Here is a 26,966-nt window from a genome sequence, read left to right as displayed (position 1 = left end):
TGGTGGTTCACTGCAACTATTTTCTTTGGATGGTATTGTGGGTCATACTTCCAATTTAGGTAAATATTCAAGGCACTGAATGTTGAACTAAGAAGATAAGGAAATTAAACATAGATGCTGATCCACCTTTGATTTATCTTTTTTTTTTTTTAATGAAATAAGTTTCATGTAAACAAATAGTGCCTATAGGAATCCATCACTCCAGGTGCAATTCAACCACTTTCTGGTCAAGTAACTCTTTAGAAACCATTTATATCCATATACATACATATTCACACACACATATATAGACATTTTCTTGCAATTGACTTTCATTTTTTATACAAGTAGCATGCAATTACCTATGGGGGTCTTTGGTGCTGGGTATGATATGAACACATTCTCTCTTGTAAAATGCTCTTTCTATCCATGATTTCTGTGCCTAAAAAAGAGAAAGGAAATGCTGTGAGGTCTGTTTGCTTATTAAACACAACTTACAGCACAACTGAAGAGAAACTTCAAACATAAAAGAAAATTCACTGACGTTGCAGATATGCAGTGCACAGGACACATTTTGCACAGAGGAAACATTTTCCATTAGAACTATGTTTCCCTTCTAGAGGTAAACGCTCAGCATGAGCTCTAAGGTTGTTGTCATAGTCATCAGCCAGACTTTGATGCTGTCATCTATATTCTCATAGCTGGAATCACTAGAGAAGAATTAATTAAAACTGTAAAGCTTTCTGCAAGGTAAAAAAAAAACTTAAAAAAAATCTATTTCCATTTTAGTGATATAACTAAGTCAGCTCTAATTAAAAAAAAATCTCAGAAATTAGAAAATAAATCTCTCACAATGAAACTTACAAAACCATGATTCCAATGCATTTTTTTATACAAGTACTGAGAATGCTATTTAACATGGAGCCAGAATATACAGTTTCATATGTGGACATCTTAATGAAAAGAAAAAAATAAAATCTGTTTCTCAAAAAAGACACAAAAAACTTTACTACATTCTACATTAAGAGTCAGATGACTAGCTGATATAACCTCTAAAACTGATAGTTAAATGAAGCTATGCCTGTTCATAACACTCAAAATCTTCCCCTACATATTTGCAGGATCACAAGTATCTTCCTTCAGCATAGTCTTAATTTTCAGATACACAACAGATCTTTTAAAAAGAAAGACAGATAGGTAGGAAAGAAAAAAAAAAAAGTGCAACAAAATAACAAAGAAGAGACTGTCAGAGTTCTGAAATCTTTTTTATTGTCCAGACAGTCCTCACTCCATATAATATGAATTCAGGCAAGGTCTTCAAATAATTCCTCCAGATAGAATTCAATTATTTTATTTAATAAGGACATGAGTTGAAACTTTCCTTTAAAAATTAATTTCAAACAGATAATTTTTATAAAATGTATTTAATAAAATTACCTAACAGAACTATAAACTATTAAGTATGACAAAGTTATCTGAGAGTTGAGTAATGTGAAATGAGCTTTAGATAATTTAAAGAAAATCTGAGCATCTTGCCTCTATAAAAAGAGAAGCTACAAAATTGTCTTTATAGCATTCCCTAATTAACTAATGTTACCTTTTACCATGCAAGGTTTGATAGTAACCTGTCCATTACCTTTATCAACTAATGTTACCTAACTGTCTAATGTTACTATTTGTCAACTCAATCTGCATCCTGGTTTTCATGTTTAAACCCAGAAACCTGTGTTCCTGGGACTTTCGAAAATCATTGTGAACTGTGGAAATTTATTGGAGTCAACGAATGTCAGTAGTATGAAGTACCATAATAAGAATTTCTAGCTACAATCATTACTTATCACTCTCAGTACATAAAAAGTTATTCTTTTGCCTTTTTCACAGAAGATAATCCCTTACTGGATCTAGTGGTCATTCATGTTATATAACAATACTTTATCTTTGCTTTACTTGCATTTTTATTTGAAAAATCTGCTAGACTTCGTATTTTGTAGGAATGGCAGACACCCTAACATAACTTTTACAGTCAGGAAAAAGAAAATTTTATTAAAAACATTAAATAGAACTGTATTTGATTGTTCTTCCTTACTGTACCAAACAGAAAGTTAATATAGAATGTGGGGCAAGGTTTGTTTTATGTTTAAACAAAGGACAGTTAAATAGAAATTCTGAAAAATCTAATAAAGATTTACTTTACATAGGAGAAATTACCTTGAAGTTCTAAATTATTATAACTTCTAAATGCTTACAAGCCTATGATGCAGGCAATAATGATCATCATCATCATCACCACAGCATTATATATTATATAGTCACATCAGCTTAGAAGTCTAGCTCATCATTGAGTAATTTCTCAATTTACTAGTCTTTTCAGGCAAAGAAAGGCTTTTTATAAACTAACTTTCTAAAAATGTCATGGCATCCGGAGTGAACTTTATGAGCTTCATTCGACCCTCTTATTGCAGAACTTTTGAAGTTAAACTATATGGGAAAATTAGGAGTTTTCTTTTTGTGGAGTGTTGCAGAGAAAGGAAGTAAGTCACACTCATTATACAGGTATTGCAATGCTAACATTTGAGATTATATACTTTACTGTACAGACCACACATTCTTGAAATTTCTCCCCTCTGAGCTCCAAGAGTTCACAAGCTTTCTATACTGCCCTCAGAAGACACACACTCGTAAGAAGCTGCAGATTTATGAATCCTTTTGTTGTATATATATATACACACATACAGTAACATTTTGACAAAAAAGGAACACTTATAGAATAATGACAGCTTTATCTTCATGCTTGTTTGAACACTAAATACATGACTGCAATATCCTTTATCTTCTCTAGAAAGCATGAAAAGCTTTTATAAGCCAAATTTTCCTCCTGGAATCCAGAATCAGCTCCTACTACAGAGCTTACATAGTGAATGATTATCATGTTGCCAAGACTCCCTAAAAATATCCTTTATTAAATGTCATAATTTTTGCATACTTTTCTGCAAACAATTTACCTTGGTGAGTTTACTTACTATATAGGCCTAATGTATCTTTTCTTAAGATAGCCATTAATTCAATTTATCTAAGCCTCAAGATCCAATACAAAAATGTGCCATAACAGGTACTGCACTGAAAACCTTTTTCTTTAGGTGTAGAGGTAGGCTTTCAAAAACCAAGAAACCAAAATTTAAAATTTGTTTTCCTACTCTTTTTCACAGTGTCTTTGCAAGCTGAAAAGACACCCAGCTATGTCAATAACTTGCCTTTGAATTTTCATCATATTTCTTCAAATGTACTATTGCAAAATAATAGTCTGATTTTAGAAGTCCTTTATTCACATCAGGAAAAAAGACTTTCCAGCTTTTAGATCTCAAACAACATACTATCCTATCTGACAGCGTCAGGATTTAGTCATTTCATAATTCCTTGTCCTACCAAACTAAAAAAAAAGCATCTTGTTTCACTTCCCCATGCCGGTTATCTTTCTGAGAGAGAGATCATTTGCAATGAAGTACAAGGTTCAGAGTTATAACAAATTATGTTACTTGCCATAGAGTCTTCATTACAAAATTAGAATAACTTGAGGAAATCAACACATTCATAACAAAACAGCCTGCAATAAACTCTCATTTATAATATGGATTCATAAAGTAGTAAAAAGTTTAGAAAGGTATAGCAAAGTATTTTCAAGACTAGTAGAGCAAGAAGCTTATCTTCTCTTTCTCTTATTTCATAAACACCCCTTCAGTATGAATTCATAAGACAGTTTAAAGGCCACAGTGAACTCCTAAACTACATGCCATACTGTTACTTGGATTTAGTTTACTCATAGCTTAGGTCTCTAGGTTAAGTCTCTCTCTTTATTAACCTAGCTGTAAAAATCCCAAGAACATTTTTTCTCCCTCTTTACCTGAGCATCAAACTTGGTGTTTAAGTCTGTCCGGAGCAAATTCTGCTGTCCACGTTTCCCTGCGGCCGGTCGTTGCTAATAAGAGACTTGCGACCGCCCCCTGAACAAGGCGCCCAGTCCATCCACAGCGCAGAGATCTGAGAGCGAGCGAAGCCCTTGCACCCATTAGCTGCTCGGAATGTGCTGCTGTGGGATTAGCCTCGTTAAGGGTTCGGTGGACACTCACCCGCAGCCCCACAACACCGCTTGGTTTGAACATCTAATCTGACGCCAAAAGAAAAACAAATCCCTTGAGAGCTTGGATTTAACCGGCAGAAGCCTTGACGGGCTTTTTCCCCCCCCTCTCCTTTTCCCCTCAGAAAGCGAGTTTGTGAAAGTGTGATAAGGTGCTCTGAGTTCTTAAATTCAACCCAGGAAAACAAATCCTTCAAAAGAAACAGTGTACTAAGCTGGAAAGAACCTGAGCACACAAGAGAGACTGTTAATCTCTGAAGAATGAAACCAGTGTGTTTATTGGGTAACTGTGAGAAATCTATACACAGTTGAAATATATTGCAATTAATCAACAATGGCATTTTTCCAAAGAAGCTGGGGTTTGCCACTGTTTCTCACCACAGTTGCTGCACTGTAGTGAATGTAACTTTTCAGAAAGTCATAAACATAAACCTTTGTCTTTCAGAGACAAGCAACTGCATTGTTTTCAGCTTAATTAAAAGTTAGTAGCTTAAAACACAACTTGAATGTTTACAAATTTTGGGACTACTTCTTTACTGTAGCCTCTTGATATCAACACTGAAGAACAACAGTTTCATATGAACAAGACTTAGATTTTTTTAGTACATAGCAATTATATGTGTTTGATTACTTCAAGAGTTTTCCAAATATAAAATATTTTTACACCCATCCCCCTCCCCCCAAGTCTGGATGAATTCCTCTCTACTCCTACGTATGCATACATACTCTCCTTTTCAATAAGGCTGCATCTAATGCATGGAAAACATTCTGTCCACACTTGGCACTTATGAATACACAAGCACTAAATTATTCTGCATGTACATTAGGTCTGATGGGCCCAGGATGGGCAAGGCTGAGCATATGCAACAACTTCTAAACTTCTTATACCAATGCACAGGTTGAGAAGCTCCTGCTAGGCTAGCTAATCCACAAGATTTTTTTTTCTCTCTTGGTTCCCTGAGGTTTTTCTGTGTAAAATACATACAGGTATTTTATATGTAATGTATATATGAAGTATGTACATATACACACTCTGTATGCACATATATACACACTCTGCTCCAGCAAAGCTGTGACCTGTGAGATTTCTCTGCCATGCAGTTCGGAGCAATGGAGACCATGTGCACGTCTTGTGAGATCTCTTTAGCACAGGATGAGACCAGAGATAGTTGGTAGAGAATGGTAAAGGTGGAGGAAGTTGCAGTGTCAAGAGAGCAGCTAGTGAACAGCTCAGTGAGTTAAACAATATGACTGGGGAGCCAGCAGGAAAAGACTGCTTGCATTTTAACACATGGGAATTTGGTTTTGTTGAGAGGGTGGAGAAGGAGTGAGGGAAGGAAAGGAAAGATTTCACATGACGAAGACAACTGACTAAACATCCAAATTTGACTTTGAAGTGAAACTTCAGTACTTGGACTTGACAAGATTCTGGAGATTGTTCCTGGATTCAGGTTTCAGCTTGCAAAGTAACCTGGAGGAGAAGCCACAGCTTTTGTCTTAAGAAATCAACACAAACCACAATGGTCATACTCATTCTCATATGTCACCCAGTGGCACTGTGAAGGACGTTTTGTAGACAGGGACTTAGGTTGAGCTGGCATATGCCCCTGATGCTACAGGAAATTGTAACTGTCTTTGCTGTGGTTCATTTAAAGATGTGTTAATGTTATTACTCACCGGCAGTGAAACTACCAGTGCCACAGATACTCCTATATTTTGAGGAGTAATAAAGAAACAGCCAATAAGCAGTGACAGCTGTTCTTTTCAATATGGTGCAACTGCAAAATAGTGCTTTCAGAGAGGTGGATGCTGCACATTTAATGCTATAAACATACACATTATTTACATTTTCAACCCAGCTCACTGTTAATGGAATGAACTCCCAAACAGCAGTTAGCAATAAGCTCAGTACCGACTTCTCACAAAAGAAGAGAACAAATATTAAAAATTAATCAAGAACACAAAATTTTCATGAAGATATCTGGCAGATTTTAACATGTTATGTAGCTGGGAAGCTTAACTGTTGACCTCTGAATTAACGTTATTTTAAAAACAGCACTGGGAATGACAATTTTAGAAACCTGCAATTTCAGTGGCAGAGCAGAACTGGAGGCAGTTCTAACCCTCTGCTTCCCAACTTCGTTTATCTCCAACAGGTAACCAGGTTATTAGAGTTTTCACTGGGGCAAGAGAGGTGGTGTTAAAAGCCTTTCTCTACCTTGCAGTGGGGCAGAGCAGCTGGACAGGCAATGGAGTATTACTGAAGCAAATTACAGATAGGATTTGCGGGAGCATCTGGTGACTGAGCTGCATCAGTGCTATTGCAAGCTGATGCGATTAGTCTTCCTTAATCAAATGGGCACTTTTGCAAATCCCACTGTCTCTGAGTAAAGTCTGTGTATCTGTGAACTTCTATAGCTAGATTAGTAGAAAGGATGGCAATGCTTCAATATAACCTTAGTACTAGGTGTGCTCAAGCCAAATTTCTACCTCTCATTGCAGTGCTGCCCAATTATAAATGTAAGCATTTTTATGTCTTGCTTGAAGCATTAGGAATTGACCTTTCTGGACATTAAGACAGGGATCATTAGACTGTCTCAAAATGTTTTATTTTCGAACAGACGTTTATTACTAGTAGCATCTTAGAGGCTGGCCATCAGGCAATTACTCACTAGAGCTATACTTCTGTATGTTTTGCTCTTCTGACTGATTTCCCAAGCACTTTATCATCAGAGTTGTTCCAAGAACAATGTTGAACTGTCTTGAAAGTCAAGCTGTATTCAGTACAGAGTAGGAGGGAATAGAATGCAGTCATTTATTACTAGAGTGCATTACAGAATTTATCTGGTAGCATTGTTTACCAGATCTAATTTTTATACTTAGAAGAAATAGAGTAATTTAAAAATAACTGGGAACTTTTTGCTCAAGAGTTTATGATTTTAAGCATTATATCTGACATTTTCTTACTGCAAGGTAAAGGAAATGAAAATTGTATGTCTCAATGCTGTTATGCAAATTTGTATTTATGCTTTATATATTTTCAAAACATTATATAGATCAAGCAATATGTGACCACTCATTATCCATGCTATTGATAAATTAACTGGAAAGATGAACAGACATTTCAAAAAGAACCAAGGAGAATGATCAGATTCAAGAATTGGTGTAGATAACCAGGCCCCTGCAGACCTCCTTATGATCAGTAGAAGTGCAAGGGGAAAATTTTAAAGAAAAGCTTATTAAAATGAAGGATATATTGTAAAGAAAACTTTCACAAATGTTCCCTATTTCCTTCTTACAGGTACTGGCATATGAGGGGAAGAATTAAGACTATGGATTTCATTCGTGATGTTTCTTTAGAGAAATATTTATGATTTCACCAAATCTGTTGTAAGGTTAAAGTTGTTTAAATAAGTAAATAAACCTTTTCTAGCAGGAAAGCCCTACTTGATCAGTTGATGGGTTCATCTAGCCCAGTATCCTGTGTCTACAAGTGCCATAAATAGGTGCTAGAGAAAAGGAAAAAAACATGTCAAATGTATATAATGCTTTTTCCTAATAGTTGCTCAGCTAGCAACTATTTTCTGCTCATGGACCTGCTGCATTGTTGCGATTTCTGCGTGTTCTGTAACCCTCCATGAGCTTTCCTCCATAAACTTTGCTGATTTCATGCAAACTTTCAGCATCCTTAACATCCTTCTCCCTGCTGCAGGGGAAATCAGTTCCTTCTGTTTTGAACATGACTCCTTATACTTTCCCATGATGTTTATCACTGAGAGAGGCAGTGAATAGTCAATTCCCATCCATCCTTTTCATACCAGTCATGGCTTTTAAGATACTTTCTTAATTCCCCACCTCCATTAACTATTTACCAAGTATTTCCTCACATAGAAACAATTTGTTACATTTTATCATCCTTGCTGCCCTTCTCCAAACCTTTTCCAGTTAATTTTTTTCTGGGAGGAACCAGAACTGTGCACCAAAAGTGAACTACAGATTGGTATTGTGGCAAGCGGACATTCACTCTTTTGGTATCTATTCCTTTCTTAATAATTCCTATTAAAAATTGATTTGGTTTTCTCCGCCACCACTGCTGAGCACTATGTAACAATTTCACAGAAGTATCTAGCATAACCCCAATGCTTCACTCCAGTGTAGTAAAGAATTTATAATACTAATTGTAAAGAACTGCTATAAAAATCAAGCTGTTTCAAAATCTGACAGAACAGCAATACACCTATATGAAGTTCTAATTTATATCAAACGTAGCTTAACGAATCATAATGAAACATGATATTATAGAAGTTTATAGGTGCACATACATAACTGGAAAGTCAAATATGTAGGAAGTATTTTTCTGCCATTCAGCGCTGGCAGACTATTTATCTTTTAAAACAGTAAACTTGTTTTTGACGTCTAAAGAAGTGTAACATTATTCCTAACTCCTCAAATTAAAGAAAGAAAATAACCTTCCCATTAAGACAGATCTCATTGCTCTCTAATAAAAATTGTGAGGTTAAAATTCACACGTAGGAGTTTTGCATTGAATCCAGTTTTGGTCTGAACTACTTGATTTCTAAATTGTTCATTCTACCTCACAAATGTGTGACATCTATAACATTGTCTGCTCTTTCACTAGAGTGAGCTGGTTTTGCTAGACACAGTGTGGGTGCTGAGTTGATGAAGCAGTTAAAATTAAATTGTATATAATTCTATGAAAGACCCTGAAGGAATGAGGATTCTGGACATTCCCCAATCCTAAACATTCAAATGGACCAATTATAGGCCACTGTTCACATTTCATCTCATCTTCCAGCCCTGCAGTTATTCGCAAGTCCCTCTTAAGCCCCCTGCATAACGCAGCCCCACAAGCATCCTTTACTAGAATGCCTTGGTTGAGGTCTTGTTTTCACCACCCTCTAGCCTTCCTCCAGACACTGTTTTGGAGAAATGGAATGAGAAGAGCCAGTTATAGCAGATAAGACAACACTGTTGATCATCTCTTTTGTCTCCCTCCTCTTTTGCTGAGCCAAACTCATAATTTTCTCAGGTACAAAGGAAGGGAAGCTTCCCTTAGCTGAAGAAGGGAAAAAAATCAGTATGAAACATCCTGAAGGCAGAACACCAGAGGATGTTTCTTTTATGCAGGGAAACATCCTTTTCCCTCTCTGCACCCCTCTGTGCTTGTTCACTATCTCCTCCCTTTTCTCCTGGAGACTCCTTGGATCTAGGTATCTTCTATGCGTCATGTCTTCTCTTTTGCTTAGCACAGCATGAAGGAGTAACAGTCGGGCTCCAGGCAGGAGGAACAGCCACCTCAGCTCTCTGCACAAACACTGTCACCAAATAGACATGGGACAAAAAAGTCCAAGGAGAAGCATCTCTTGCCCTGGCAGCACAATCCAGTTTAGCTGTGATGCTTCTTAGGTATTCTCTGTCATAAGGGGAAATTCTTAATTCTATTTTTCTGTTGACCTTTGGAACTATGTGGTTTCGAATTATATGAGCCCATGTTATTCAGACCTGATCATGTCAGTTGTCTGATATCGAATAAACTAAAAGCAGCTTTCCTCTGCTGATAATCATACTGCCCAAGTTGTATATATTGGAATGAAACATGTTATGATTTCTGCTTATGTCACATCACTAAGCAGATAGGGTCAAGAGGAATTTGCATTATTAACTTAGTAAAAATTGAACCGGTTTCAAATCACATAGGAAGATTTAAGAACACAGTCTAAATCCTATTATCTCTTTGGACTAACAGTTTTAAGTGGACTTTAGCTACAACCAAGAGAGATCTCGAAGCAGGTATTCTTTCTGTCAAGTCTTCATAGCTGTAGCTTTCCACAGGCACAGAGAAAATTACAAGCATACCTATTCTTTGTACGTAGCCCAATCTGACCTATCAATATCTCATATGAAGCAGGGATAAACTATTACAGAAATATTTCATGTTGATACTCATGTTTTTTCATTCTCCAATGGAAATTTATTTATATGGTCTGCATTTTAAAGAGAAATCAAAGCCAGCCCTGTAAGTTTGCTATGAGTTTGCTATGCTGGACTAATATGACATTATTTGAGATATTCAAGGTTGTTAGACATAAACTGGGACTGTCTGCTCAAGTTTCTTCTTTTTGTCTTAAAGTACAGCTGTGTAGAGTAGTGGACCTTCACTGCAGAAGTAGCAGGACAGAGATTTCTGCAAGGAAAGAAACTACAAAAGACACATTTCAGAAAATGCAAGGGTAAATAGAATGGCTAAATATTTAACACATTAAGAAATAATTGGAAACTGGTGAGATACAAAGTTACATTAGAACTCCACAGCATAAATTGAAAGAAACTTGCTCATAATAGATGATCCCCCCAAACAGGCACATCTTTTCTTCTCCTTTTTTTCACTAATAATGCAAGTTCCATGCTTATTTTTCCAAATGTCTCTGTTAACAGCTTCATAAAGAGATCATTTGTGAAGATTTTCATTACATAAAAATAAAAAAAGTCTTTAGGTGTATGAACAGACACCAGAACCGGGTGTGGGAAAGAGACTGAAAACACATTGTTTGAATCATGTTAAGACTCCAAAGCTCTAGTGCACCGCAGACATCCCCAGAGGGCTGAAATGACTACAACACTCAGCACAGACTTTCAGAGAAACCATTATCATGGGACAGCAATCGCCAACAAACCATGGTTTACTCTAATTCACTGAACTCTGGCACTGACTTAATCCTGCTCTAGTCTGGAGAACAATATGGTAGAACCTATGGAATTTATCTTTACAGCACAGCTGCAAGGCATGTCCTCTGCTGTGATAAAGTATTAGCAACAGAGGTTATTCACTTTATGAAAGATTTTCCTGGATATCACACAAAATCCTATACAGACAGAGAACAGATGATCATTGCACCCACCATGCGTGGAAATCCACAAACAGCTATGGTATTGGAAACCACTTAGAGCGCCAAACCACACCAAAACATGGGAGCAAAACATGGGTTCCAGGCTGTAAACATACCATGCCAGATGGAGAAATTGGTCCCCAGATTTTGGTAAAACTTCAGCCAGGATCTCTAAGCTATTCTTGTAACAATCTTTGTGTCAGATTCATCAGCATGTGCAGACTGTGCTGGAAGGTAGGAGGGGTACCCTTCCGGACCACCCTTGCCAACTTTATGATACAAAATATGGTTACTCAAGTGCACAGGTCCTATACGTGTGCAGCTATTTTGTTTTCTCTCCTATAACCTGAGTTTCTTACTTTTCTTTTCCCAGTACTTTACGCATCAGATTTTAGTCACTTCTGCCCTAGGAAACATCAAATAACAGAGAGATATGTTTTAGGCTTGTGTCAAGCCCCACGTATAATTTAGATCATTTAGAGTCTGATTGCCAAATTGTGGCATTGACAACAGTGCTTTCAATATTAGTTTGTTTATCTATGTTTTTGTGACAAGATGGTAGACATATTCTGCATGAAGTTACGACAATATTGCTCTCTCTAATTTGCCATTCAAATGGCATTACAAAGTGTGCGTAACTATGTAATTATGCAAGCAGCCTATGTAAAATGTCATAGTTCAGCAAAATCTGAAATAGATAGTCTCTCATAGAATTACAAAAATTTTGTACCTCTGCTTGTAGGTATATTTCTTCACCAAATGTTTATAGCATTATATAATTCAATATTTTCTTAGAAAAGGTTCAGATCAAATATTATTTTGTGACCTACACTGCTGCATCAATTAAAAAAATCAGTCATGCAAAAACTAGCCGCGTATTTATAGTTTTCTGATCTTATTTAGCCCATAAGAATTCCATGTCATGCACATATCTGTCAGGGTCAAGAGACAAGGCATTATTTTTTTATGCCAAGGAATTTTCATTGTCTTTCTAGTATTTTTTATTTGGTTAGAATCATAACTACACTTGAGAACTTAAAGACCTTTGTCACACTACAATATTTTTCATCCAGTTTGTATGCTCAGTGCTGATGACTGCTCCTTTACTCCCCTTGGCAATGAAACATGGCTTTTTCCTTCTTTCTGTCAACAGTCTATAGTGATTCAACTTCAATTAAAAAATAAAAATCACTGTGACCAGTGCTATCAACTCTTCCCCCTTTCAGACGAAAGCAGTCAGACTATCTAATCCAAGAGCCCTATAACATTTCAAAAAAGGGAAAATTTCACACAGATAAAATGAAAAAGCGCATAATTCTATGACTTAAATTTTGAGCCCAATAATAGATAAGTGCATGATGCAAGATATTTTTTGTCATATAGTTCAATGCGTACAATAATTATTTGTCTTTTGTCCTGTGGCCTATGAAATTTCACAGGTTGTTCCTCAGCATATGCTTTCTTAATTAGCAAAGGAAGTAGAACATAATCAGTTATATTCAATGCAATCATTATTCCAGCTGTTCTGTGACTCAAGTACAACTGTAAAAGCACACACATTTTTCCAAGATGTGTGTAATAAAAGTCTTAACACGGTTTTTTCTTTTCACGTATGTGAATCCATTATTCCTGTTTTCTCCCTGATGTTTAGTCCTAATAATGTAGCTTAAACAGAAGTAAATACATTCTTTAACAACAAAGAAATAATCACCAAATATGATGTTATAAAGTTTCGTGACTTTTCTTCAGAGTCAAAGTAGAAGGAAAAGAATAGCTTTGAGACAGAATTTCTTATTAAATCACAGACTAAGAAAAGAAGAAAACCACAGGAAATAGAAATTAAGCAGGTGCTTCTAGTGTTTCATGTTTGATCTGAACACAGGGTCTTACTTTAAAAAGACTGTTGAAAGAAATCAGCTAGTATCTTAGTCTCAGGAAGTTTGAAACTTTGTTCAATCTGCTGAATTCCTGAAGCAAAAGACTTGATATAAATCTCAAGCAGGATTTTAATTTTCAGGTCTTGTGTAATAAATAACTTTAAAGGTGATCTATATCAGAATCATATTAACCATGATGTGTATGAACACATAATTATGACCTACATTATATGTAACAGCAAATATTTCACTGGATTTTCCATGCTATTTTAATTTATGGGTTAAGCTTTGCTTGACATTTGAAAGCTTTACTGAAAGGCCTTCTTTCAGCCTGTTCTGGCTTTGACTTGACTATTAAGCCAATCCTACAATTTCATTTCTAATCCTTGAATTAATATTAGGATTACAATTTTATAGTGAACCTGGGTGGGCCTCATTAAATCTCAAATCCTGCAAATTCTTTTACGTGGGCAACCCACAGTGTCATGACTTTGGAAAAACTGAAGAACTGTGGCCTAGCAATGAGGAAAACAAGCCCCATGCTTTCACATTGCTACCATACTTCCTTGCGGTTTCAGCCACAACAGTTAGCTGATTCAATGTACTAGTTTCATGTACCAGCTGTCAGAAACGGTCTCAACAAGAAAATGACTGCTGTGGCATGGTTCCTTATATGCAATAATTCTTGCAACTGTATATATACATGTATAAGCATAAAACACAGTTGGGGTGGGGGATCTCCATTACACTAATCTGGAAATAAACAGCAAGTGTGAATACACCAGGTGAAGCCTTGGAAAGAGACTGATGGGTAAAAAAACTCCCAAAGCCTTCACCACTCAATAACCCCACTCTCTGGGATTGAGCCCCGTATCACTTTCTCCCCCCCAAATTTGAAATGAATAGTTGTGATAAAGGCTTCTGCTGATGGGTGATACCCCTCTGCAGAGGATTCAGCTTACAACATTTGCACCGTTACAGAAACAAGCCTGGCTGGCATGCTGCTGTGAAGGCCTTTAACATGAAGACGGAAAGAAGAGGTCTGTCTCTACTTTTTGGTAGATCTTATCCACTGCTTTTTCCTCCAGTACCTAGCAAAATATTTTCATGTGAACAGACACGTGTCTTGTTGTGGAACAACTTTCTATAAAGTATTGAAGTATTTTCTATAGGCTAGTCAATCCCTCTTCCTTCTCTCTCATAAAAGCTAATGACTTAATCCATCTTGACCTCAGTTGCAAGCTTTAGGCTCAAGGAAATAAGCGCTGCTATGACTTATTCTATTAGCTGGTCAGTCTGGGTACTCAGAGCTGATTCGTTTTATTGGAAAAGTATATGAAAAAAAGCAGAGTTGTGCTGTAAGACACAGTGTGAAAAATTAACACTACTGGTATGGGAAGTACAATTTCCACCCTGTCACCCCACGAACACCAAAGTGGAGTTCAGTGATGCTGAGGGGTCAGACAGGACTGGCAAAATCGGCAGTCTGTTTATCCACTGATCACAGAATTGGAATTTGAGTCCCTAGGAACAAAGTGATTGATGTGAACATTTTTAATAAGCAATTCAATTGTTTTTTTTGAGTTTTGTTTTGTTAAGATTTTTTCACTTTTGCCTGCTATGAGACTTGCACTAAAATCTTAGTGACAGAAATCAGAACACAACCATGTCTGAAGACCCTTATTCCTTGTGCTGAAACTACTTTGGAAAGCAAGCTGTTATGGGCCTTTCATTAAACTAATATAAATCAACTATTGTCTGTTAAAAGACAATACAGTGCTAGTATTAATAATCTTGAGCCCTACAAGGCTATGCAATTCTACATACACACAAATGTACGTATGACTGAGGATAAAAACCACTGCTGTTCTCCAGCAGCTTGCCATGTTCCAGAGGATTCTGGAAGGAATTAAACACACAAATTGTGGCTAATCAGGCCTTCTGAGTTTAGTGAATACTCATAGTACAGAGATGGAAAAACCCCAGTTAAGGAGCTTATTTTTACTATTTGGAAAGTTGTATGATGGGGGACATTCATGGGGAGGGCATGTAAGCACCTTTAAATTACTTTCTTGTTTTGACCTGACATTGAAATAAGGATTTTAATGTAGCTTTTTAAGAATATGCAGTTTTGAATATGCTGGATATTAAAATCTAGTGATGGGGGAAAAAAAAACCCCAAACACCTTTTACTTAAAAAAGGCTTGAGCAATTTCTCTTTTTTTGTTGGGTTTAAATCCCCTGGAATTTGATTACACAGCACATTCCAGCTATCTGCCCCAGCGGGCTGCTCTATCAGGACTTGCTGATTACTACTTACGCATTGTTTCAATGTGAGCCCTTGAAGGATTTCATTTAATACAGATTAGTACCTTTATTAAACTGTGGTTAATTGAAGCCTCTGAGCTCTGCTAAATATTGTTCAGTGAAGTGGATTAGTTGTTTTAATTTGTTGCTCCCTCACACAAAAACATAACACTGAATGAAATAATTACCTTTTCCATTGGGCTACTGAGGGTGACATTACTACAGGGCTTTTAGTTTATGTATTTTGGACTGGCAGTTTTCTAACTTACAGAGATGCTTATGCTTCAGCAAACTTAGAAACTAAGTTGACCCCGACAGCACTCTCTTGGATTGGTTTAATTTTTCAAAAGAATAAATTAAGGCTACCATCAAGAACGTCTTACCAAATACATGACTAAAATCTGGCACGGTTTTCTCTGATCCAAAAAGAAAAAAAAACCAGAAAAAAAATATGTCCTGGAACTTTTTGAATTCTCATTTTAAATTTAATTGTTTTCTAATGGTTTCTGTAAAAAGCTTTTTATCTGACAACTTTATACTCAGTTGAACAGCAATATTAAGAAAGATTCTAAAAACTTAAGGAATAATCCTGTACCCACTGCAGTCAGTGACTCATTAAAGTGTCACTGACTCATGAAAGACTAATTTATTAAAAGATTATGTAGAAAATCTTAAATTCTAAATGAAGATATCTTCCCCATTATTTTTCACTGCTGACTTAGGGAATTATAACTTAAGATTCAATTAAAAATAAGAGGTCATGTGAATTTTTATATACTGTCTGTTTTAGTCTGTGACTTATTTACACTGGAAATTCTTCGTTTAAAGAAAAAAACCCTAATTCTAAGTAAGACTTGGAAAAGAGGATTAAAGGAAAGAAAATAACTGACGAAGAGCAACTGTATCTAAAAGACTTGGAAAAACCCCTCTACTTCTATGAGAGAGATGTGATACCAAAATGGCTCCTGTTTTCTCCCAGCAGAAGAATTTGTGCTAAACTAAAAAGAACAGTGACGAAGGCTCAGATCACAGTCATACAGGGACACCTCTCATTGCTCTTTTAAGACAGAGCTCTAGATAGCTTTGACAACTGGTAAGAGTGGAATAAGGTTGCTGTGGTGGCTGCATGCAACAGATACAGTCTATACAACCATACCGACTGCAGCACAGTGGGATTCTGGTTATGGTGAAAGCTGTGCATTACCAACTTGGAGAAAAAAAAAAAAGAATAAGAACACTTAAATTATTACTATTGCTGTTATTAAACTCTGCTATGTTTCCCTTATCCAAAATAATTAAAAATAAGTAACCTTGTTATGGCAAGGTAGATTTACCAACATGGAGGTTCATTATTTACTCTAAGAACAGTTTAGTCTATATTCCATAAATGAGGCACTGCACAACAAGTATAACTAAAAATAATAATAAAAAAGTGTACTATGAATTAATGACATTTTGCACTATTTTTAGCCAGACAGTAGAGCCGGAAATAAACATAATAGAGATGACTTTAAGCAAATTTCAGAGGGAAAATCAGGAATATCTAAATTTTAGTTTCAACTTTTGAAATAGTATTAGATGAGGATTGCATTTGGCCAAACTTTAGTTTCTGACAGGAAAAGCCACTGAAATCAGTGGTGTAGCATCAATGAAATACAGAGATGAATTCAGCCCTGAACTTGTCTGATTTTATCTCACTGGAAACCCTAGTATATATCAGGCTTCAGTTATTGAATTTAATGCTCTCTAATGGAGGATTCTTGGGTCTCTCCAGGCAACACTCATATGTAACAAAGTGCCCTAATATGTGTATTACTTCATCTCCAGGACAGGATCTGCAACAGGACGTATTACAACTGAAAATGAGTGTAGTGGTTCATCTTATCCAACCTGCTGAAAATCAGAGATTCACAGCATGAATGAGGCTTAAATCAGCCACATCTGCTTGAAAGGTCTGCAGACAGAAGTGACAGGTCAAGCCAGAGTGGCTGCTGCTGTGGAGGGAAGTTTGATTTATTAGCAACCCAAAGGACTACACCATAACACAGCTGGGAATGCTCCTCTCTTGTTTTTCTCTTTTATGTGTCCTCAGTAATTTTACACCTTTTCAAAAGGAAAAAAAAAAGAAAAAGATATAGAAACACTCCATCTCTGAAGATTTAAGGTGCTCCTGGCACTTAATTATGCACAGAGAAAACACAAGGACTTATTCAGAGTATGGGAAGGTCACAGCTAAAAAGGCACAGACTTTTGTGTTAGAATTGGCACCTCAGATCAGCAGCCCCAAACCAACAGTGACAGTAAAGAAAAGAGATCTGAAGGAGGAGGATAACTGCGTTGGCTTTTCTCTGCTCCTGAGGCTTTTGGAGACGTCTGGAGCTGCTTGTGGGGACGATGCTGATGAAGGTGGCCCAAGCTTCTCTTGCAGCCATGATCTTTCTGCCAGTCAGGTTTGTAAGGCTGTGTGTTTCTGGGTAGTTTTCTTTGTAAGAGCCTGTCTTGGGATCTAGCCAATGGTTTACAGACTGCATAGCGGTTCGCTCCTTGGAAACTTCTCATTACTACAACAAATCTGATACAGATCTCCTATTCTTTACATTCACGCTTGAAAGGTATTGCCAGAGAACTAATCACTGAACTACAGTAAGCATCTGCACTATGCAACATCTTGCAAACCTCATATTATTCTTTAATTACTCATCTGCATGTTATAATTGTTAAAGACCTCCTAGCAAAGGAAATGTACAGGATTATATTCAGACACCAATGATTCCACCAAGAAGACAGAGGTGGTACTTGGTGGATAATTCTGCACCATGGCTCTATGTGAAGTATATTTTTAAAGCAAACATTTCAAATCAGCTTCCAAAAGGAAGAAGTCTCCTCCACAAGAGCTCCCCATTGATTGTCCCAAGTGTGAGTATTTTATGTTTGTCCATGCCTGCAAAAGGCTCAAGGTAAGGAATAATCAGAAACTTGCATTTATGAAAATCACACCGTAAGCCTCAGAAGTACAAGCTCTGCTTATGAAAAATGCTCATCTCTGAGTTATCCTCTTGTGAAGTCACTTCATCAAGACTCTGGAATTTTATGTGCCTCTTTTAACTAAATTCCAATTTTGTCTGCATGCTGCTGGACAGTTTGCTTGTCCAAATGAAGAATATATAAAATAGCAGCTATGATGCTTTGGAAAAATAGTTCAGAGTATTCTTCATTTTAGACTTTCTTTTCTCCACAGATAGCTGGATTCTATGAGATAAACTTGGATTTTGTAAGTTTATATCATACAAACTAAAAAGTTAAGATACCTCTAAGAACTCCATGGCCATATGACTTCAGCAAGTTTAAAACTGGGAAGCTACAGGCTCAGAGCAGAGTTGCTCTTTGCTCTAAATGTCTCTCAATACACAGAAGAACGTGACTATTGCCGCCTTCTGTATGGCAATGTTAACAGGATCTAGGTCATCCAGCTTGTTGCATTACACTCATATGCAGACAGCTAGCTAGATAAAAGATATGAAAACTATTTTTTACAGGGGAAAAAAATTGCAAGAGTTAAATAACCACAACACAGAATAAAAAATGAAAGGACATCACAGGATTTGAAAACTGTCACAATGTATGTGAAGTTTCTGAATATTTCATTCAGACTGTTATTACTCCATTTCCCCTACAGCTTCCTCATTAGTGTCTCAGGCTTCAACTGTAAAAGCCATTCAAATGTTTTGGGAAAGTATAGAGAAACAAAGAGGAAAAGAGGATGCTTCACAAAGAGATATGCCCAGCAGACTTGTTATTCTGTAATGTAACATTTGCAATGAGAACAATTTATTCTCAGTTTATCTTTTTGATGCTATCTTGAAATTTTTACCACAAAGCACATATTGTAATATTAACATTTTAGCTAACAGAGCTAAAGACACCAAAACAAGGGAAGGATCCAGTACTGGCAGTTTTGGAGACCATCATCAGACAGACTTTCCTTGTGACAACAGCCTGAGAAAGGGTTAGTTCTGTTAGTACAGGATAAGTGCTACTTATGAGAGTTCTGGCCTAAACAGAACGGTGGCCCTATACACACATGTATGACTTTGAAAATGCCCTGTTTCCAATACCTCCAAGCAGCCAAATCAGTAAATGTGCCAGAGGGATCTTCCATGGAAAAAAACTTTTGGCTCAAAGCACAAAAGCAGAGCACTTCCCAGAATATCTTTCTGCTAAGGTGGGAGGGAGCTCATGTCTGGAAAGCAAAGCAAACAAATCCTGTATTTTCTTTTAAATCTTTCCTCAGGAAATCCTGGGTCACCAGTTCCCATCCACTCCATAGCTGCTATTTCAGTGGGAATAATTCTGTGCTGCAGAGGACAAACATCACAACTGTGAAACCTACTTCTACCCTCTCTTTGTCAGCTGCCTTTGGAAGTGATTCTCTTTCCTAAATGCCTCATTCCTTTCTCAGCTGCAATCAGAAAGTTACCTAATGCTGGCTACCTCTTGCCAGTGTTGTGAGCTTTCCAAACCGAGTCAGAGAAGACTTTTGAATGGTAATCTGGAAGCTCATTTATGTTTTTGTTAAGCATTTTCCCTGTGTCAGTATCACAGAAAAATAAGATCAGCTATGAGTTTTTCAATAACAAACCATGTGTCCCATGGTATACTTTAAAGCAAGGTTTATGCAGATTTGTCTCTTATTATTACTCATAAATTCAACCTCTCTATTATTGCAACAATGGAGAAAGAACAATTCCCCCAGTAATCCAGTAATGTGATGGAGTGTTGTTTAATCTGAACCTTTTTAAAGGCAAGAAATGATTAAGTGTACCTGCCCTTGCTCCATAATTACAAATCAAGTCTGCTATCATTCATTTAACATCACCACTTCTAAGTTTTATCTGTGGTTACACTCTACTTAAATCCAGTAACTTGCAGATTTTTCAATACTTATGTTTTGTAACTTAACCCTTCTCTGTGCAGGTATAAACCTACCAATGTTCAGTACAAGCCTCAGATACCGGGATGACCGAGTCTTAAAATTAAGCATAGTCTACATGATTCTCCTTGATGGAAATTAATGCAAAAAGCAAATCATGAAAGAAGCAAATATCACAGATTTGGACAATAATATCCCTACCCATACATGTTTAGCTTTGTCATGACTGAATGGGATTTTACTACTATTTAAAAACCTTGGGATTTATTTCCTTGGAAAACTCCCCACATATATTATTTAAAAAAACAACACCTCCCGCCCTCCCCCCACCTTTTTAAAAAATGAAAAATCTCAAATCTGATGTGATTTTAAAACTTTTGATGAGCTGGCCTTGTTAATACAAGTACGTTGTTTCACCCTGAAATAGTTTGTCAATATTCAGAAGGCACATGTTGCACACAATTGTAAGGGCAGTTGCTGGTTAATATAATGAGTTAATTGTGTCATCAGGGAGAGTATCTTGTTATCAACTTCAACAGGCTGAGAATCTGTGGTTAAATTTTATATGGGGTGTTTATGACACAGAGAGGAAGATCAAGGCTGTGATTACTATCTGCAGGTGTTGATACACACACAAGTATACATTACAGAGTTGAGTTGCTGTCAGAAATTAAAGGTAGCTATCCATTCCCTAGCTATCTCAAACATTTGCAGCCAATAATATAGCTTTTTATTATTGTCCTTGCTGTGAGCAATAAGTCAATAAAAGTTAATTAATTTTATATCTAAAAGGACTTTTCTTAAGACTTAGACCAACAGGACTTTCAGTGAAGTCTCCATAACTTTTTCAAGACTATAACCCACAGCTTGAGAAGCACTATTTTAAGTAAATATCTATGGTCCTGAGGTTTTGAAGGACTGTGAAATGCAACAGTACAGGTACAAGTGGTATGGAAAGTGATGAGATGAGTATATTTAGTATAAAGTCTTCAAGGCATGTCGCATCTCCAAACATAGAAAAAGTCTATCACTGACCTCATTCTCACCAACAAATGTTCAGTTAAAAGCCTGAGAAGGGCTTTCCTAGTAGGAAATCGTTGCCAGAGCATTACTTATATGGCAGCATGCCTGTGAATGTCATGAATTTTGGGGGGTTTTGCATATCTATTGCGTACGTATTTAGCCATAGGTGATCCAACTTTGTATTCCCAAAACACTAATTGTCATAGATTCCAATGCACAAGGAAGGCAAGATTCTACCATTTCTTGATTTCGGACATATTTCAGTTTCTTTAAGCTTGAAACTAAATATGAGATTCATATTTAGTGATTAGTCGTGAACAGCTTCAGGCTGTAGCTTCAAGTATGTTACACAGCTAGTATTTGTCTGTTGTACCAGTTAACCATTTCATTGCATTTTAAAAATGTTTCATATAATGACTTGAATCTAAGTGCAATATGAAAAGTTTAAAAAAACCTTAGATACCAATCCACTGGTAATTAGAAAACATGGAGAAGTTTGTTATTGCTAACTGCAGTTTCCAAAACAAGCACAGCTCTGCAATTAGCATCAATCAAAAGACTGAAAAGGTATCCTCAGTCTCCAATCACAGGTTTTCTTTTGTGACTGAATGTATAAATGACTGGCATCTGGATCTAAACATAGTGAGGCAAATTCAGTTTCAATCTCTGCAGACTGAAGTGAGATGTGCATGCTTATATCAAAGGTGAATTCGATCCAAAATACACAAGAGACAACTGTTTGCCCAGAGAGGCTTAACATCTTGCAAAATTAATTTTTGTAACCAAATCTACAACGTTCTTCCCTCTGTATTAAATCTTTCAGGCTCTAGTTACGACATAAATGATTTATGCAGCCTTTGTGCAGGGCCTTTCAGTTAATCTGCTTGGAAAAAAAAAAGAAAAAAAAAACAGAAAAAAAAAGGCTGAATGCATTTATTCTAACTGCAGTCACAAATTAATGATCTCTTTTTATTTATGTCAAGGGAGAAAACTGAAGGTTATTTTTAAACCTTCATTGCTTATTTAATGATGAGGTAAATATCTTTTTCTCCTGGGACTCTATGTGTGCCAAGGCTGGCCCTGTGTCCCATAATTGCTGGGATCTCACTTCCAGGATATGCAGTAAACACATTAGCACACTTTCAACACATATTGCCACAAAGATCCAAAGGGAATAGTGGAAAACCTTGCAAGAGGGCAACTTGAACACCATGTGTCTGTAAGAATTTCTGGAACAGAAATCAGCTTTTTTGGTTTAGGACGATGAAAAATTTGGTGAAATCATTACGCTTTGTCCATACACGATACTTCTGCTCAGCTATGCAAATTTAGATAAATGGATTCAGGTGTCTTGTACTGTGCATTAATATTAATTCAATAGCACATAAGACTTCAATAGATACCAAGTCCTTTCCACTTCCCCCTATTTCCCTCCACCAGTCTCCTCCATCCTATAATAATTTACCAAATAAGCCACAGGCCACATCGATTTCTTTTACTACAAATACAAAATACTGCAAATAATTTTCTGAAAACATTGACCTTAATGCAATTAGAGTGCAATGATCTGCTACTTCAAGATCTCATCTGAAATCATGACAAAGGAATCTCTTACAGGAAGTCTGTTTTAGTGATGCTTTTACAGAGTTATGTATAGAACAATTTCGGTAATGTAGTGTAATTAACTCATCTCCATTTTATCACCAGTGCAGGCTGTATAACATAATCCTGCTATTTATTTTAACAATCTCACACACTGAAAAGAAATTGTGTGACTCTTTTCAGACTGCTCTCCTGGTAGCTGAAATTTTCACCACAAAACTTAAAACCCTGTTATAGGTGAGAGCACTGGCCTTTTAAGAAAAAGTAGCAAGTAAGAATTTAATCTGAGAAATAATATTAGCTGCAATTTTGCTTAGAATTCACTGACAGCATGATGCTTTAACTAATGTATACAGTCCCAGCTTTAGCCTTGTGAAAGAAATTGTCATGACTGCAAAAACTCATGTTTGCTTATTTTCCAGCTTCAGTGGAGATCCGAGTTACAGTCTACCACCGACAAAATTACTAATACTATTGCCCAACATGTATACAGGAACCTCCATCTTCAACTGCATCAGAAACGTGCACTAGGTAAGTTAGGCAAATAGTGGAGATTATTTTTGTAAGCACTTTTATCTGTCACGCTCATCTTCCTCTCCCTATATCACAAGATTATTTAAAATAAACTCTGACATAAATGCAGCAAATTATTGTGAGACATTAAAATTGTGTTAGAGTTGAAGAAAAATTAAGGAGAATTGCGAAAAAGAATCAACCTGCAACTGAAAAACTCTAATGAAGATATTAGGTTTTCTTTTTAAAAGCTGCAAAATGTAATAATTAATGGAGACTATGGAGTACATTTCTAGAAAACCTAATTGGATTATGAAAGATAGATATTGATCAAACAAATATACAACTACCCTGGAAGCACTGAATTGCAAAGATAATTTTGCTACTGTGCATGCAGATATAGGACACCAGCAGGTTTTTTTTAACCAAAACTATGATAGCTAAAAGGAACATGTGGAATTTCTGAACGTGGGGCTATTTTAAATGTGTGAGTATCTTAGTGAATCAGGGATCTCTTTTTGCTAAATGAATGCCTTCAAAACTATGACTAATAAAAGAAAAAGATCTTAAGCAGCAAGAAGTAAATTAAGTCACTACAGAAGGCTAATTGTAAACATCTGAGTAACAATCATTAAGCCATACCGAAAGCAAGACCACTAGAAGTCAGCGATTTTATTTTTCCTGCTGATATCTTTTTCACCAACTGCAATTTTCCCTTTAACTTGGTTGCAGTAAACAGTATGTGAAAATTACTTCTTTTTGTATGTCTCAAATACATGGTCAAAAAACGTCCCCTAGCTTATCCTTCTCATTCACTCTCAACATCTTCACAGGCTTTTTCCTTGTGAAACACAGATATTAAAAGCCTTCATATACTATTATAGGGCTTTTTGCAAAGCCACTGTAAGGAGAGAAGTGATGCCAACAATTGTGCAATCATGGGCTGCAAAATGTGAATGCCTGAATTGGTCTACTGGACCAGAAAGATGAGCCCATTTTTAGTAATGTCACTTCTAATACATTATGGCAGTAAAGAACAACTGAACAGCTTATTTCCCACAGATATTTCCAAAGCCTTAGAGACTGCCATTTGAACAATTCATTAATTATCTCTGGCACAGACTTCAGAAAGCTCTGTGCAGCCAAAAGTGAGAATATTAACTGAATTTTGCTCTAGTCCAATAGCAGTAATTATGATGCTCATAAAATGTGAGAGTCAACTTTATGCGGTATGTAATGTTGATGTAAACACTAAATAATACTGGAGATTAGTTGGAGGGTCACCGCTTTTGTTATCCTAGAGATCCTGATCTGGAAAACACTGAATGATCTCAGTTCCCATTGAAATACGTGAGTGTTGTAGCCACCCTGTGCCCTGTGGAACTGGGATTTCAGCTCTGACTTCTCCCGGTGTGACACAGCTAAACCAGCACACAAATACTGGGTTGGCATCTCTCTGGTGAGAAAAGTTTTCATCTCCAGTGAAAATCCAGAGGACATGTGGGGGCACTGCTATTCTACACACCACAGATACAGATTACTTTCTCATCTCATCTTTAGAAGAATACATAGGCTTGCAGTTTTTCCTTTAAGAGCAAAAAAAATTTCTGTTGAGTCAAAGACAATTCTTAAAGCCTCGTTCTTACATCTTGATTTGGCAGAGCATTTGTATACGTACTCAAATTCAATAGTCATGTCTTCTTAAATCTAAGCCTCAATAATAGAATGAATTTTACCTAAATACTTTACCAAACAGAGATGCGTTCCTGAATTAAGACCTCAGTCTGCCAGAGTCATTAAGCAATACTATAAATATAGTCTTGGCTTTTATAAATTCTTTCAGCTTTTAAAATGCACTATATATTTTTAACAGGAGACAAATACACCATTTGAAAGGAGGAAAACAAGTACCTTTCCTAGACAGAAGAATAATTTAATGTCATAGGAGAACTATTATTTATGCTGAACAATTAAACTGTAACAAAAAGTAAATATGTAAGACACATAGGTAAACAAATGAGCATCCTTACTTGGAGTGATCTTTAGCTTTTCCAGAACGTATCTGGCAAAGCATTGCTACGCAATCTAAATCTGACCCAACACTAACTTGCCTAGCAACAAGCTTGAAAAATATCAGTGCTTTGGTGATCCCCCATTGACCACATATTTCTGAAGTTTAGAGAAACTGGAGTGGGATACTGCTCAACATACTCTATAATATAGTAACCTCCTCAAGTTAGCCTTCTCTTTAATGCATTTCTTATTAACAATTTTCCCTCATTTCATTCATTCCACTCCCTATAATAGTAGGATGTGCTTCATCTTTACCTGGATAATTTTCAGTGTCTCTCTTGCTTTCCCTTCACTTGCTTTTATTAGGTTGCACTACCTACCTCCTCTTTTCACTCTTCTCACGCTGCATCTGTTCTGCTCTTTTCTAACTTGCTCTGCCAGCCTCTAAGTTGGCAACATGGACATCCCACACCTGGCTGAGCACTGCCTCTAGTCAGTGGTCCTAGGTCATGCTTTGCATCAACTGCTGGTGGGTTAGGAGGCTTTACTGAATACCTAACAAGCCAGAAAGTAAAGGTTTAGCTAATCAGTGGCACAGAGGATGGTGGTAGACCATGAGTGTTGAGTAAGATTATGACTTGAGCAGCAAGCCAACTCTACATCACCCCTAGCACACATGGAATTTTTTGTCTCCAAGCTTCCTTTTATGATTCTCGACTTTCATATCAACCTCTTTGCTCCTCCATATTGAAATAATTAAGCCAGAGGTATTTAAATATGCTGCGATTCTATCATGTGTAAAGGGCTATAAAGAATGAACATAATCTACCAGACATGCTGCGTCAACTATCAACAGCTTCCAACATACGCTATGGAAAACAGGCATACACACAAACGCAGCTATGAAGGCCTAGGTTGGAAGTCCATTATAATGGCAGACCAACGCTGGTGATATGTAATGACCTGACAGCCAAACCAGCAAAAAGAGCAGTGTTCTGCTCTGTATGACAGTAATGGAGTTTTACTCTGGGAAAGCGGGATACCTACCTACAAACATATCTCCCACCTGGCATGTATTTTTGTAGAGGAGAACATACCTTCCTTAAAGCACACTGGTTATGGTGTGACATTAATAACTACTGGTTATTAACAGTAGATATTTCCTAAGGTGATAAATATAGACCCTGCTAGCTTTAACCTTCAGTCCTGACATAGGCAAGACTCTTACCAGTGGCTGTGTGACTGTGTCGTTAAACATGAACCAGGGTTTTAGGCACGAAACAGAATCAATTATTTGAAGCATATTAAGGGAGTGTAGGGTTTCTCCTATAACATGTAAAAGAAAGTGAAGAAGTATGCTGCATTATCAGGGCTTCTTTAACCAGCAGTCTTCCAACGGCCTTTCTTGGCCTCCCTTGGCCACATTGCAGGTTTTAACTTTGCATAAATGAAAATAAATAGCAAAGAAAGGGTCGGTTTTTCTCAGAAAAAAGCTAAAGGACTGAATGCAGCCTATGCTCTGGTTGTTTCTCTTTTAAATTCTGTTGGTGAGGGAGCTGTACGTCAAATAAATTTCAAATCCATGGCTGGAGTAGCTTGATGCGTAAGAGCTTGTGCTCAGTGTTTCACTCAGAAGCCAAGATTCATGAACAATCTTTAAAGACTCTTATTAGGTTAATCTA

The 26,966-nt window shown here is 36.7% G+C and overlaps 1 protein-coding gene across 4 annotated transcripts in view; it reads right to left on the bottom strand.

Annotated features, from left to right (window-relative positions):
* TRPM3 (transient receptor potential cation channel subfamily M member 3) overlaps positions 1 to 26,966 on the bottom strand; it is a 429,177-nt gene that overhangs the window by 155,195 nt on the left and 247,016 nt on the right. For all 4 annotated transcript variants that reach the window (XM_054809132.1, XM_054809133.1, XM_054809134.1 and 1 more), the window contains exon 2: positions 342 to 421. In XM_054809132.1, coding sequence (XP_054665107.1) covers positions 342 to 421 — 80 coding nt within the window. The remainder of the gene's footprint in view (positions 1 to 341; positions 422 to 26,966) is intronic.

Source organism: Grus americana, chromosome Z, assembly GCF_028858705.1.
Source record: "Grus americana isolate bGruAme1 chromosome Z, bGruAme1.mat, whole genome shotgun sequence".
NCBI lineage: Eukaryota > Metazoa > Chordata > Aves > Gruiformes > Gruidae > Grus > Grus americana.
This window is presented reverse-complemented; position numbering and strand designations above follow the sequence as displayed.